General features: G+C 51.5%; 1 protein-coding gene across 1 annotated transcript; it reads left to right on the forward strand.

Annotated features, from left to right (window-relative positions):
• Positions 1-8,812: 8,812 nt before the first annotated feature.
• LOC128848157 (C-type lectin domain family 2 member D-like) lies at positions 8,813-14,651 on the forward strand. Its single transcript, XM_054047963.1, has 5 exons — positions 8,813-8,903; positions 10,018-10,110; positions 12,815-13,002; positions 13,800-13,909; positions 14,495-14,651. The coding sequence occupies exons 1-5, from the start codon at positions 8,813-8,815 to the stop codon at positions 14,649-14,651; spliced, it is 639 nt and encodes a 212-aa protein (XP_053903938.1).
• Positions 14,652-14,935: the final 284 nt, after the last annotated feature.

A 14,935-nucleotide genomic window follows, 5' to 3' on the forward strand; every position in this document is an offset into this window, starting at 1 on the left:
TGATGCGTGTGCACATTAGATCTGGGGGAGTGGCGGGGCCTCTCCCTTGTGAGCTCTGTTTGACAATTCCTCCCCCTCTCCTGGAGAGACATTGCTATTTTCTGCTGATAAGGGGGCAGAGGACTCCTTTCCCCCTTCCCTTGCCTCCTGCTCCTCAGAGCTCACCTCTGGTTACCTAGCGACATGCTCCCTCTGGCTACAAGTTACAGTATTAACAGCTTTTGGGCAGTGATGTGTCATTTCCAACCATCATATTAGCTGGCAAATTCTTAAGTACCCCAATCTTCAAAGTATGCTTTAATCCTTCCCACTCTAATTCAGTGAGTGCTAAGGGGACTTTGACTCCCTCATACCTCCAATTCCTATCCTTAGGAGTCTTTCATTAGTGCTGTCATATTGGACCACCAGGTCTACTATAATAAAGTTAAGACTAGCTTTCTATTTAAAGCTTGACTCGTAAGTGCTCTAAAATCAGCATGGTTACTCAGATTGCCTTGAACTTTGGTGTCCCTCTTGGGAAGTGCTGGCTAGAGTTAGTGATACAAGTTTGGGGTTGAGGAAAGGGTTCTTGAAATAAAGCCCCCTGAAAAAAAAAAACCCCAGTTTTTCTTAAATGTTGGTAGAATCTGTTAACCTTACTGATTGAATGCCAAGACCTGGGGATCAAACCATGGTTCTGAATGTGGCCCAAATGGTCTTCATCTATCAACATTTACCCCAGCCAGTGTATGGCACGTGTACCTCTTTGGGGGAGCAACATTGAAAATGATATGCAAGAAAGAGTTTAGCTCTCTAGATAGGCAAAGGCCCAAACTAAACAGATTACACTGAGGATGTGGAGAGAGACATCTACAGAGTTTGTAGCCTTTAAACCTTCACTGTAGCTGGATAAGCAGTAGTTCTTTGAACTTGACCCACCCAACCAGTGTCAGTTCAAGTCTCATCTCAGGCAGATGTCTGGAGAAAACTGAATGTATATTGCTTTAAAACCTTTCTGATTGCATTTCCCAAAATACCGCCCCCCAGAGTATATTTTTAGAAAAAAATAGACATGTGAATGCTTGCTGGGAAAGGGAACTGTGGGTGGAGAAGTGGAGGTGAGAGAGGTTTGGGTTTGCAGTGAGGGGAGGAAGATGGATGAATGTGGGGGAAGAGAAGGGCTGGGGAGCTCAGGTGAGGAGATGGGGTTAGAGGGAGTGGAAGGGGAACCTGGCATTAGGTAGGTGGAGAACTTATCAGCCCAACCCTGCTTTGCATGCTGGGGGGAGGGAAGGGGAAGAGGAGGTTGAGCTCTTCTCCCTATCTTCAGGTGAGCTGGGATCGGTGGGTTTCGTACCCAGCTATGGAACCTGGCCCTCTTCCCTGGCCTCCTCATGTGAGCCAGGATCTGGGGGAAACCCTGCTTCTGTGGGTGTGGCACTGAGAACATGCACGCTGGGAGCATGCACCAAGAACACACTGCTGACACACACTGAGGTGTACAGAACTGACATTCCCGCTGCAGATCACAGGCTCTCCAACCCTGGGGAGGTGGGATGGGAATATCCCCGGGAGCAGGGCACGTCTCAGAACTATTGTTTCAGGCTGTGTTTATCTCCATAGCATGTTCTCATTCCACTGAGAACAGCTCATTGAGATGAATGAACCACTTCACACCTGAGCCACCAGTGCTGCACATGGACATGTGGAGCTTCTTCCCTCTATCCTTCCTAAGATGTCCCCCGTTTTCAGCATTATCCTGTGCTGGAGAGCTGGATATAGCAAAATAGTTGCTGATGATTAATCTAATACAGGATTATAGCAACGCACCAGCCCTGCTATAATGAGGATTGAGAAAAACTTAGAATGGTCCTTTAAACAACAAAGTGCTCTAAAATCTGCATGCAAACCTGGGTTGTGTTGAAATTTGGTGGGCCTCAGTTTCCCCACTTGTGCAATGGGGATAATTTTCTCTTCAAGATCTACTGATGAAAAGTAAGAGCTAGGTATGATCATTTTCCGGGTGCAGGAGCATCTGAACTGCACATCTACATGGTAACTACAGCTGCCTAAATGACCCCTAACTCCTACCAACGTTTCTCTGTTCAAAACACTAAACTTAAATGGCAAAAAAACTTAATTGACATAGTTAAGGTTGCCCAGTGATCACTTGTGGTGTTCCAGAACATTCAGTTCAGCAGAACTCAAAATGTCTGAGACCCAGGAAATACCCCACCCCCATTAAATTATCTGTATTATAGCAGTGGCTAGAGGCCCCAGCTGAAATCACGGCCCCTTGTGCTTGGCACTGAACAAACACATCGGAAGAGCGAGCTCCCCGAAGAGCTCACAAGTGTAAAAGACCAAAGAAGGGGCAGAGGAAAGGGAGGATTGTCCCCAGTGTGCAGATGGGGAACTAAGGCCCAGAGAGATTGAGTGACTGGCCTGAATTGCCACAGGGAGGCTGTGGCAGAGCCAGGAATTGAACCTTGGTCTCTCAAGTTTTAGACCAGAAGCTTAATCCCAAAACTGTCTTCCTTCTTCCCACCTTGGCCTTCTGATCCCTCGATCTCTGCAGGCTGCCCTCAGATTCAATGGCTAGTCACAGGCAATCTTGCAAAGACATTAAGGATATTTTTTTTAAAATCCCTCCAGCTATGCTCACTGCTCTCACTTTTGCCCAGCACCTGTCTCCTGTCAGCAAGTCCCTCATGGCCCCCCCCTTCCTCCGATATTGACTCCAGGGGTAGATATTGATCTGCTCTGATCTCAATTTTACAGTGTACTTTTTAAATAAAAGCAACCTGTGGAACGTCTCTGCTGCAGGATGTTAGAAGCAACTACCTTGGATTCGAAGAAGGTCTTCTCTGAAGTGCAGTGACATCAGCTAAATTGAAGTGCTGTTCATCCTCTGACTCCAAAGCCAAGGCTGATCACTAGCTAACTGAAAATCCAGCAGGAACTCCTCCCTGTCCCCATCATATTGCACAATAAGATTCGTTATGGAGCCATGTTAATCCACATAAATCCTGGCATTTTGCAGCCTTCCAACCAAATGAAGGCAGAGGTGGCTGTGTGTATATACCTGTTCTCCAAATGGTTTCACCTGACTTCTGTTCTGTTTGACTTGATTTCAGATCCAGCTTTATGGGCTCTATTCCCCATTCTGATTATTGCTGCAATAGTCATTTACTTGGCTGTAAAAAGATTTTGTCCAAGAAGAGATGGATCAAAAGCCAGTGTATTCTATACAGTCTTCAGGAGAAGAGGAAGGAATCCAAATCAGAAAAGAAGAACATAAAAATCAAGGGTAAATAGTTGGACCGTGGGCCAAAGCCAGATGCAATATTGTAAACTGCAGAATTATGTAGCTCTGGTCCCTGTTGCTGCTGCCCCATTCTGTGGCCCTTGGTCCCATTTTTACTTCCCCAGGGGAAAAGAAAGATATAAAATACTGCTCCTTCTGGCTTATCTTCCCCTTGTCATCTCACAGAAAATTAAATTTGAGTGATTCCCCCTCCAGAAAGTTAAATGTAGTGAAAAAATGGATGGAGTGGGGATATCTTGGCCACTAATAAGACAGAAAAAGCTACAGCTGCAGGAGTCCTCCCCCTTCTTCAGTGACATGATTGGCTTGCTGGGAGGATTTGAGGACTGGCACTTGCCCTAAGGTAAACTGAGTTTGAGACCCCTGGCTTAAATAGTCATTGGGCCAGAGGTCAGGGCATCCACTTTGTAGGAGACCCTGGGTCTAGTCCACCTGCTCCAATCACTCTTTCATTGGTTTATCCACAGGAGAACAGCTTCAACAGGAGAATTTGGGGGAGCCCCAGATCAGAATATCCCATATCCCAGTGGTTACAGCACCTTCTGAGACATGGGAGACTCCTGTTCAAATCCTCTTTCCTTCTGGCAGAGGGGGAAGGAACTGAACCTGGATCTCCTAGGTCCCAGATAAGTGCACTGACCACTGAGCTAAAAGTTATAAGGTGGGGCCCACAACATCCTGCAGAGTTGTAGAAAGTTTGTTACCTCACTTCTGTAGATAGTTCTGGTCATAGTAGAGGATACAGGGGACCTCTCTGCAACCTCCCCAAAGCTCTCATGTTAAGAGGGGTGTGGCCTGTAGAATATTTAGCTTTCTCCCATAAACTGTAAAGAAATAGCTTTGTGCTCTACTGCTCTAAGTAAGGTCAATTATTCTATGGGGTTAGTTTGGGGTTCAATGCCATTTAACTACTCCACTTTAAAGTCACACCTTTTGCTAATCAAAATTAATTTTGCTGAGTGTCTCCCTGTAGGCAAGCCCTGAATTCTACGCCCTGATCCTTCTCTTCTCTTCGCCCCCCTACACTGGATTTATGATACAGAAAGGGCAGCAGGCCAGAGGCCAGGCAGTGTCTGCAGCCGGCACGTCCGTGCAGTGGTGCCCAATCACTGTTTATAGTGGGGATGCTGAAAGCATGCTAACGAAACTGTAACCATGTGTGTTCAAAAGTAATGTTAAAAAGCGCAATTCCCGCTCACACCCCACGGGTGCAGCTCAGCTCGGGATTCTCAAGAATCATGGCATAATGCCAGCTTCGTTCTCACAGCACCTGGAACTTTTCACCCTCTGCACCCCCAGTTCCCACAACTATGCTTCTATGCAGGGAACTTGTTATGCCACGAGGGGGTGCAGGGAGACTGTACAGGAGACCCAAGCCCACACCCCTAGCACTGCAGCTCCAGGGCTGTGTTCTGGATTCACTTTTTGCTCTCTGATAAAACTGCCCCAGGCTCCTCTGTCCAACCAATATTCGTCCGGGCTCCCCGGCGCGGTTAGTATCTGTACCGAGCTTTCCCCAGACCTGCCACAGGAGAGCTGGGCACTCGCCTGCTCTAGGAGAGCCAGGCAGGCCCTGAGTGGGGCTGCAAAGTGCATTAAAAGTTGACCTCAGGTCAGTGGTGCTAGAACAATTTCTACAGGGGGGCGGCTGAGAGCCATTGCAAGAGCCAACAAGAGCCAGTTGTAAATCCTGTATATACCAGAAACCTCTTCAAGCCAGGGGCTGCTGCTGCACCCCCAGTTCCAGCTCCCCCCCTGACACACACACAGCCCCTGGATCTGCCCCACCCCAGGTCTCCTCAGCCCAGAGCTGAGCCCATCGGTAGCTCGGTCCCCAGCCCAGTGGGGAATCAGCACCCCCAGAAATTACCCTGGGACCAGTGTGATCTGCCTCCACCCCACCCCCATGTACTCGGAGTGAGTCAGTTTCCCCGTCAGCAACGTGTCACCCCCCCCATGTGTCTCTTCTCTTCCCAGTTCCCTCCAACCCGCCCTGTTTCCCCTGCACCCCGGGCTGGGTCACTGCCAGCCCCATCTTCTCCCCTCCTGACCCCATCACCCTGTCCCTCACGGGTCTATGGGGCTGGATCTCTCCCTGCCCCCTTCTCCCCTCATCCCCTCCCCCCAATATCCCCTGCCTCGGGGGGTCTGTGGGGCTGGGACTCTCCCTGCCCCCCCGGCATGTCCTGGCTCTGGGAGTGAGTCAGTTTCCCTGGACCGACTCCCCCATGTGTCTCTTCTCTAGGGTAGGGTTACCATACGTCCTCTTTTTCCCGGACATGTCCGGCTTTTCGGCAGTCAAACCCCCGTCCGGGGGGAATTGCCAAAAAGCGGAACATGTCCGGGAAAATGGCGGCTCTGTTTAAGAGCCCGGCTGCCTGAACGCTCCCGGCTTCGGGCAGCCCCGTGCCTGGAGACCCTGCGCCGCCAGAGCCCGGGAGGGGAAGTGCCCGGCTGGGGGCGCAGGGTCTGGAGGCACGGGGCTGCCCGAAGCCGGTAGTGCTCGGGCAGCCCGGCTCTTAAATAGAGCGGGGGCGGCTGAAGCCTCCAGCCCCCGGGGCTCTGTGTAACTGACACAGTGTCAGTTACACAGAGCCCCAGCCGCTGGAGGCTCTGTTTAAGAGCCGGGCTGCCCGAGAGCTACCGGCTTCGGGCAGCCCCCTTGCCTCCGGACCCTGTGCCCCCAGCTGGGCACTTCCCCTCCCGGGCTCCGGCGGCGCAGGGTCCGGAGGCACGGGGGCTGCCCAAAGCCGGTAGCGCTGGGGCAGCTCAGCTCTTAAACAGAGCCTAAGAGGAGCAGAGCCTCCAGCTGCGGGGGCTCTGCTCCTCTTCGGCTCTGTGTAACTTATACAGTGTAAGTTACGCAGAGCTGCCGGAGCCCCGGAGGGGAAGTGCCCGGCTGGGGGCACAGGGTCCGGAGGCATGGGGGCTGCCCAAAGCCCGAGCGCTACCGGCTTCACGGTTTGCTGGGCAGCCTCCAGACCCTGCGCCCCCGGCTGGGCGCTTCCCCTCCCGGGCACCAGCTGCGCTGGGGAAGCGCCGGCTGGGGGCGCAGGGTCTGGGGGCTGCCCGGGAAACCGTGATGCTGGTAGCACTGGGGCAGCCCTTTCCCCCTGGCTGGGAGTGGGAGGGAGGAGGGGGCGGAGTTAGGGTGGGGGAAGGGGCGGAGTTGGGGCGGGGCTAGGGTGGGGAAATGGGCGGGGCCATGGCCCGTGGAGGGTCCTCTTTTTTTATTTATGAGATATGGTAACCCTAGCGGGGGGAGAAACGAGTCCGTGCGGTGCCGAGCGCAGAGCAGCCGCTGGCTGGACCGGGGAGGACTGGGGAGGCGGCAGCGGGATGCGCTTTGCATCCCGGGACTTTAGCTGCGTTTGTGGGGCAGCTGCCTGGTGTCAGTCCCTTGGGCTGCACCCCCTGTGGCTCGGGTGGTGGGTTCTGGACTAGCCCCTGGGACTGCACCCGCTGGGGGTGGGAAAAGGCAGCTGGAGTCTGCCCCTTTAACATCTGGGGCTGTAGCCCCATGGATGGAGATGGGGGGAGGAAGGGCAGCCCCTTCCACTCCTTGTTCCATCCCTTTTGTGGTGTGTGCGTGTGTAGGGAGGGTTGGCTGGAATCTGTCCCTGTCAGTCCCCTCGAAGAGTGCAGCCCCAGGGCTGGGGACAGGGGAAGCACCAGGACTCGATCCCTTTAACCCCCTACCCTTAGGGCTGCAGCCCCCTGTGCTGGGAGAAGGCGCCTTGCTCAGGTGCCTGCGTTCAGCACCCACAGGGGAGTTGTCAGTGCCGGGAGCGACACTAGCTGAGCCGGTGTTGGTGGGGCATGGGGGCAGGGAGGAGCTGGGCTCAGGGGGTGTAACCGGTGGGGGAACTGGGCGCTGGAGTGCCCTGGCGGCTTCCCTCCATGAGTCCCCAGCTGGTGCTACAGGCAGGATTAATCCCCGTAGCACAAGGAAAGGTGGGTGGGGGGGGGGGGGAGTTCGCTGCAAAGTTTGACATTTTGAGGTCTACAATAGGCTGAAAAAAGCAACAGAGTCCTGCATCTGACGAAGTGGGCATTCACCCACGAAAGCTTATGCTCCAATACATCTGTTAGTCTATAAGGTGCCACAGGACCCTCTGTTGCTTTTCACAGATCCGGACTATAACACTGCTACCCCTCTTATAATAGGCTGAAAGTTATTGCGCAGTTAGAAAATCAGCTGAGAACAGAACTTGCAGTTACCCTCTTCTGGTGGCTGTTGGTATCCTACACAGAGAGAAATAAACAAACCCCACCCAACAATGACGTCAGAGTGTATGGGGGTGGGGCCTGGGGCACTGAGCCTCTTCCCCCCAGCCTCTGAGTGCACATACCCTCCTCTCTCTGCCAACCCACAGCCTCTGGAGTCCTAGGGAGTGTGTTGCTGGGTACCAAAACTATCTTCCAGGCAGACAGCTGTGTGTCTCAGGGAGACTGAGGACTGAGCCCCTCCTCTCAGCCTGTGTGGAAAGCTCTTTGTGAGTTCACGCCAGGCCTTGCAAACACACAGCTACAGCTACCTGGTGCAGGGAGGGTTGGGAGCTATGTGTGCCCCGCCCCATGCTCCTAGCGTCACAAAGCCATCAGTGCCAGGGGAGGAGGAGGAGCGTGGGTACCAAAGCTCTATATGTATGTCTGTGTGCCTACTCCACATCCTGTGGGGGGGGGGAAGAGGTGTCAGTATGGGGGGAGGGCACTGGGCACTAGATCCATTTCCCCTCCATACAGAGAGCGCTATGTGCACTTGCCCCAAGCACAAATCTTGCCACATGGACCCTCATCCTCATTATACTAACACCCCCCCCCCCCCCGATTCCTCCAAACACTTTTCTGGAGAAGAGAAGACTCAGGTCGGGGGGCATTATAACAGTCTTCTAGTACGTAGAAGGTTGTTTTAAAGAGGCGGGTGATAAATTGTTCTCCGTAACCTCTGAGGATAGGACAAGAAGCAATGGACTTAAATTGCAGCAAGGGAGGTTTAGGCTGGACATTAGGAAAAACTTCCTGTCAGGGTGGTTAAGCACTGGAATAAATTGCCTAGGGGGGTTGTGGAGTCTCCAGCATTGGAGGTGTTTAAGAGCAGGTTAGACAAACACCTGTCAGGGATGTTCTAGATAATACTTAGTCCTACCCTGAGTGCAGGGGACTGGACTAGATGACCTATCAAGGTCCCTTCCAGTCCTACATTTCTATGATGGCACACCCAGGTGAGAGGCAGCAATCCTGGGGTGAGAGAGAAGGATGGGGATTTGTTGCACAGAGTTGATGACATGTGAGGGTGTTCATTGCATTGCTTGTATCTCTGTGTTTGTGGCAATGAACAGGGGGCTGCCAAACCACAGACAAGCCGCTGACTCTTCGTATGGTGGTCTTGGATTCCAGGTCAATCAGGAGAGAAGCCACTCCACTGCTGCTGAGTAAAACACTGCCACATCCAGGCAGGGAGAGGGAGTAGATGCTCCCTGGTGTCTCCCTGAGAGAGGAGAGATGGGTCAGGTAGAGAGTCCCACTGAGGACTTCCAGCAGTCAGAGCAGCCCCTTAACCGCAACGGAGACCTCAACAAAGGAAGGAAGCCAGGTAAACAGTCTCATTGGTGGGGAAGCAGCTCGGGGAGAGACACTGGGCCTACCCAGATGGGGCCACATCTCAGTTGTGGCCCCAACTGCCCATCCCTCCTAAGCGTGGGGAGCAGAGACCTGCTCATCTCAGTGGGTTCCTATGATCCAGTTTCCTGATTTGCTGTTTCCTATGTAGAAACGTGGCCACATCAGCATACGGTTGGCACGCGTAAATATTTGCGGGTGCATGTATTATGCCCCCATTTGCTTGAAAAGTTGATCCATGTCTCCCTTGCACTCTCTCTCCCTTTCCTTACTCCACTTTCTCTTTCCTTCAGTTTGTTTTGAGGGCCAGATTTTCAAATGTGTGAGCCACAGCCACAAAATGTGTGCACGGGGACAGTGATATGGGGATAGTGTATTAACTGTGCAGGGAGTTCTGGATCTCTATGGCCTACCATAACACGCATGAAAATGCATTTGCCAGGGCATCTGTTGTATCTTCTGAAGCGTGGGTCAAAGCACTGGGGGTAGGGTATTTGCAAAGGGTGTTATGCAGAGTGGAATGGAAGACCACCAACAATTCTCCCAACTCAGGGCTACCCGGATTTACCCTTCTGGAGAAATGCTCATGCTATTTCTCATTTAAATCTGATCTGATCACCAAAGAATTGTGTTTCTTGAAACACGGAAAGCAGGAAATCTAGAGGGAGGACGTTGTTTCTAGTCCCAATCCAAGTCCAGGAAGGTTAAGCCTTAGCCTGGAGGGCCTGATTGGCAGCTCAGATTCTTGGCTCCAGTGTGGGGAAAGAGGATCTTCCCGCTGTACCTCTAATACCTTCACGGCTTTGCTCTCCTCTAACTAAATCTAGAAGTGGCCTGAGAAAGAACCGTTAGGAAAACAAATGGGTTTGTTCCAGAATCGTTTGCTCTGGGAGTGGGATATCCTGGTGTCTCTTCCGGTGACTTATACAAACCCAGCTGTATTGAAGCTGCAAATAAAAATCCTTTGTTTCTCAGACTGGGAAGGGGCTGTGAACTAAATGTGTAGGCAAGCCCTTAGAAATCCAACATTGCTAATAACTCTGGTCCCTCTGGCAGCCTCAGGACATTCATGGCTTTCTCTCTTTCAGGGAATGGATTTGGCTGCACCTTAAGATGCTCTGTTATCTGCTTAGTCCTAGTCGTCGCTGTTTTAATCATTGTTTTAGCAACAGCTCTGGCAGGTGAGTTCTCAGCCTTCACTCACACCCTGTCTGTGTCTGCGTCTGCCATTCAACCCTGCTGGTGCTGAACAGTGCCGACTCTGGCTTTTTTGCCACCCAAAGCAAAAAACGCCCAGCCGGCTGGAGCAGCAAAGGGGGGGGGGGGAAACAAACCTGCCCCCAGCTGGAGCGGCGGGCGGGGGGGGGGAAGCGAAGGGGGGCAGCCAGGGCTTCCTTAAGCGGGGAGCTTGCCACGTGGCCCCTCCCCCTGCGCCGCCTGCTGGGAGGGCTCCGCGCCGCTCCGTTCGGCAGGCAGGGAAGGATGCGGGCTGCCCTACCAGGCTGGATGCAGGGCGCTCCCCTCCTCCACCCACTACAGGGCGGCGGGAGCAATAAACCAAAAAAGAAAAAACCTGCAGGGGCGGCCAAAGCGGTGAAGCGCAAAACAAAACCAAAAAAAAAAAAAAAAAAGGATTAGATGGGATGCCGCCCTTTGAAATCTGCCGCCCCAAGCACGAGCTTGCTCGGCTGGTGTCTGGAGCCGGCCCTGGTGCTGAAGTCACATGATCTCTACTTCCTCTGTGGCTTCAGCAGTCAGGTAAAAACAGGTTCTGTCTATTTAGGTTCTCCTGTGGCCCTCATCACCGTAGTTATTAGAGTGCCGCACATGCATTAATGGTGTTTTCCTCACTCCCTTCCCCCATGTTACAGGTGGGGAGCTGAGGCCCAGAGAAATGAGCTGCCCAAGGTCTCACAGGGAGTTTCAGTCAGATCCTTAATCACAAAATTATTGCTCCCAGATTTATAGAAAGGCCAGACTTTGGGCGCCTAACTTACTGGTTTCAGTGGGAGTTAGATGCTTCAGTACCTTTAAAAATCTGTCCTGACATTTCTTCTAAACCCGAACCAGGTTTTTTTAAATTAGTTTAGGTCCCACCCCTGAGTCTCTTTGCCAATATTTGTGGGTCTGAACTAATATTTTCTTGTCATTGCTGTTGCTGCATGAAAAGACCCATACAAACAGGCAAAACTATGACATCAACGATGCACAAAAGAGTGGGATTTTCAAAAGTGCCTTAAGGAGCAGAAATCCCATTGACGCTATAAAAAGAGCCTCAGTGTTGTCAGGTGCACACTCAAGAAGTTGAAAAACTAAAGAGAAATATTTGTTGTTCCCCTCTCTGATACAGTCGCTTTGGGAGTTACTTGTAACAATAGTAGGTCCAAAATTTTCAGAGAGAAGGGTGATTATTTTAAGTTTGAGGGTGTCTCACTAACCCCTGACAGTTTGTCACTCAATACAAGCCACCTGTTCAAAGATCAGCTGTTTTAAATTGGGGCAGAACAAAGCGCACAAGAATGTGTTAGAATGTAACACTCTGCAACGTCATGTCAAAGAATTTGAATCAAACTCCTTCCTCTCCCCTCCCCTCTCCAAAATATAAAAAGCTAAAATATCCGTGGTGGTGGTGATGGGCGCCCCCATTGCTGCTTTTACACAGCACTGAAATAGATACGATACATTGCAGTGAGAGGAAAATTGAGTTGAAACTGTTCACAGAGCCAGCGGTTACACCAGGCTACACCATTTTTGAGATTCTGGTGCCACCCTGTGGCCACTTCCTGTCCCTGATTTAGAGTGGCCTCTTTTCAGTTTAGCTCATGATGCTTGGGAGAGCAGGAGAATCTCAGAATTACAAACACCGGAGCTACGAACTGACTAGTCAATCACACATCTCATTGGGAACTGGAAGTACGCAATCAGCCATCAGCAGGGACAAAAAAACAAAACCCAAAAACCAAATACATTGCAGTGCTGTGTTAAAGGAAAACTACTAACAAAATAAAGGGAAAGCAGCATTTTTCTTCTGTATAGTGAAGTTTCAAAGCTATATTAAGTCAATGCTTAGTTGTAAACTTTGGCAAGGATTACCATAACGTTTCAGAGTTACGAACAGCCTCTGTTCCCGAGGTGTTCGCAACTCTGAGGTTCTGCTGTATAGGTCAAACTGAAAAAAGCCACTTTTAAAAGGGAATAAGTGTCTCCAGGTGAGGGTTATACCTATATAGGTACAGTGGTTTAAACTCACACCTTAGCTTCCAAAAAACCTTTCCTGTGTAGACAAGATTTCATTCACCTGCTCCAACAGACCAACTCATCGTAAAATTGACTGTGACTGCATCACTAGTGCAGCAGTGAGATTCTATGGGGAAAACGCCCCCCGCCCAGTTCAGTGGGTCCGTGTTTGTCCCTAGAGGGGAATCTCATCCCGCCTCCATCTCAGTGCATTTCCTGGAAGAATAAAGCAAAGAGCAAAACTAGCAGACCTACTGTCCCAGCTGATCATTCCAAAATTGAACTTCTATCAAGTTTCAATATTCTCCGTCTGCAGGCAGTTTGGTCCTGTCCCCTTGCAGCTACCTTAATGCTGCCTCTGGGTCTAGAGCTGTCTTTGCTGAACACTAGTTGTGGGCTGCCTCTTGTCTGCATCCTTACTGCATTCAGCCCCCAGATTAGTCACTGAAATCAGAGGCACTTAAACCTCTCAGTGGCTTGATTTCTAATGTCCTGTTTCTTCCCTGGTACTCACTAGGCAACTAGCAGAGACTTAAGGAGCCTCTGAAGCCTGGACCTGAGGGAATTAGTCCCCTCCATTCCCATCAGATATTGATGTGGGGTTGGGAAGGAAACAGTCTCAGACTTGTATCTTTTTCTTACTTTCAGTATGTGGCTGTAACCCACCAGTGGCAGATCCTGGACCGCTTGGTGCCCGCTGTTGCTCAGACGGCTGGGTCGGGTACGGAGGGAAATGTTACTATTTCTCAGAGGCCGAAGGGAACTGGACCTACAGCCGGAGCAACTGCTCCTCCCTCGGCGCCTCCCTGGCTGGGATCGACAGTGAGCCGGAAATGGTGAGAGAGACACAGATGCTTTATAGCAGCAATAGATTGGCCCTGACAGGACAGACAGGCTCAGCTTCTCCTGTGTGGAGAGGAGCCCTGCTCTGTCACGGGCTGTGTCTACACTACGAGCTGGGGGTGTGATTCCCCTCCTCACGGACACACTGGTGCTAGTATAAGCCAGGCCTGGTGGCTGTGGCGCTCTGTCCCCCTCTAGTGGCACCTAGCCCAAATTGCGGAGTCTGCTGCAGCCTTAGCCAAGAGCCATGTGGCTTTTAGCTCGGGCAGTAGAGACTCATACACTAAGGTTCAGAGTCCCAGATTCAGTCCCTCCTGCTGACGGCAGCATGAGTGCAAATAGCAGTGTAGCTGGGGCAGCACAGGAAGCGGAAGCATGGCTTAGCCATGCCAAGTACATCCCACTGGTTTCAGGTGGTGCATTGTTGAATCCGTTTAGAAATCACGTATATCAGTATAGTTTAAGTCCGTAAGAGTATCCCCATGTGGGCTGGCACCTAAGTCTTGTTTAGGCCTCAGGGAAAACGGGGCAGAGCGAACTGGAAGATGAGAGAGAGGGGAAACTGTATGGACGGGGACCATCTGAATTCCGTCCCATGTAAACGTGAGGGGAAGATTTCCCCTTCCCTCTGCCCCTGTCTAAAATCTCTCTCTCACACACGTACGCTGGCGCACACAACAAGAGCTTCGACTCCCTTGTTGCGCAGAGTGCGCCGAGGCAGATGAGATTCATCTCCTATGAATCGGGAATCTAATATGTGCTGTTCCTGTTGTATGTGCCTCTATTCAAGGCTTTCATGCTGCGCTATAAAGGCAACCCTGAGCACTGGATCGGCCTCCGGAGGGAGCAGGAGCTGGGCCAGCCCTGGAAATGGGCCAACGGCAGCGAATTCAACCACTGGTGAGTTTCTCTCTCTGTATATTTGAAAAAGAAACCTGGGCAGCAGCGTCCTAATTCGGGGCTCGTCGGGTGCTTTGGATACTCAGGTGCTAGAGACAAATCTTGGCTTGTGAATAATCCAGCCTGTGCTGTCAGGTCTCGGCGTTTGTTACAGGCTCTCTCAGCTCCTTAGAAAGCCTCCTCCTTGGGTGACTTGCACCCGGCTGTTTCCCGCTTGGTGTCAGCGCTGCTCACAGGTGGGTGGGAGGATGAGCAGCAACTGGGGGTGAGGGAGGAAACCAGCTACCCAGAAGAGAGGATTAAACGGGAACGGGATGATTGTCTTCTTTCATTCCCACCCCCCTTCTCCTGCTGCTGTCCTGATGCTCCACGCTGGTTACTTTCTGTGGCCCTCTTGGTATTCCCACCTGCCAGGGAGGAGGCAGTTGTGGATTCTGTTGCAGGGAGAGGAAAGCAGGAGGGTCTGTTCCAGTCTGCACAGACAAGGTCTGTGTGTGCAGTAGCTCCCCTAAGAGACACAGTCAGGAGTGTCTCTGATAATGACAGACACATGTAACCTCTAGCGCCCTGGTTCTTGTGTTGCAGGTTTCCGATAAGAGGAGGCGGCGACTGCGCGTATCTGAATGACGAGAAAGGCGTCAGCAGCTCACGGTGCATTATGACGAGATACTGGATCTGCAGCAAACCAGACGCCTATACAAGGGGAAAGGGCCGTGCAATGGGAGAGAAATTGCAAATTTAAGTGAATCCCATAAATTAGACTTGGAAAAGCCATATTGGGCCACATCTGGTGGTTCACTCTTACTACCAGCAGATGGTGCAGAATGGGTTTTTTATTCTCCTAGGTTTTGTCTAATCTTGGCTGTAAATGACCCCAGTGATTGAGCTCCCATCCCTTCCCTTGGGAGACAGTTCACAGCCTAATAGACTCGTCCCAGCGAGGCAGTATTTCCTGTGATCCAGCCTGAAATTGACCCTTTGCTCAGTTTAATCAAAGCAAGCAGCATTGGCTGAAGATGAGCATGA

The sequence above is a fragment of the Malaclemys terrapin genome, chromosome 13, assembly GCF_027887155.1.
Source record: "Malaclemys terrapin pileata isolate rMalTer1 chromosome 13, rMalTer1.hap1, whole genome shotgun sequence".
NCBI classification, from domain to species: domain Eukaryota; kingdom Metazoa; phylum Chordata; order Testudines; family Emydidae; genus Malaclemys; species Malaclemys terrapin.

Coding starts and splice junctions, on each gene's coding strand:
- LOC128848157 (XM_054047963.1), top strand. CDS start 8,813: ATGGGTCAGGTAGAGAGTCCCACTGAGGACTTCCAGCAGTCAGAGCAG. Junction 13,003..13,799: donor TCGACAGTGAGCCGGAAATG/GTGAGAGAGACA, acceptor CCTCTATTCAAG/GCTTTCATGCTGCGCTATAA. Junction 13,910..14,494: donor GGCAGCGAATTCAACCACTG/GTGAGTTTCTCT, acceptor CTTGTGTTGCAG/GTTTCCGATAAGAGGAGGCG.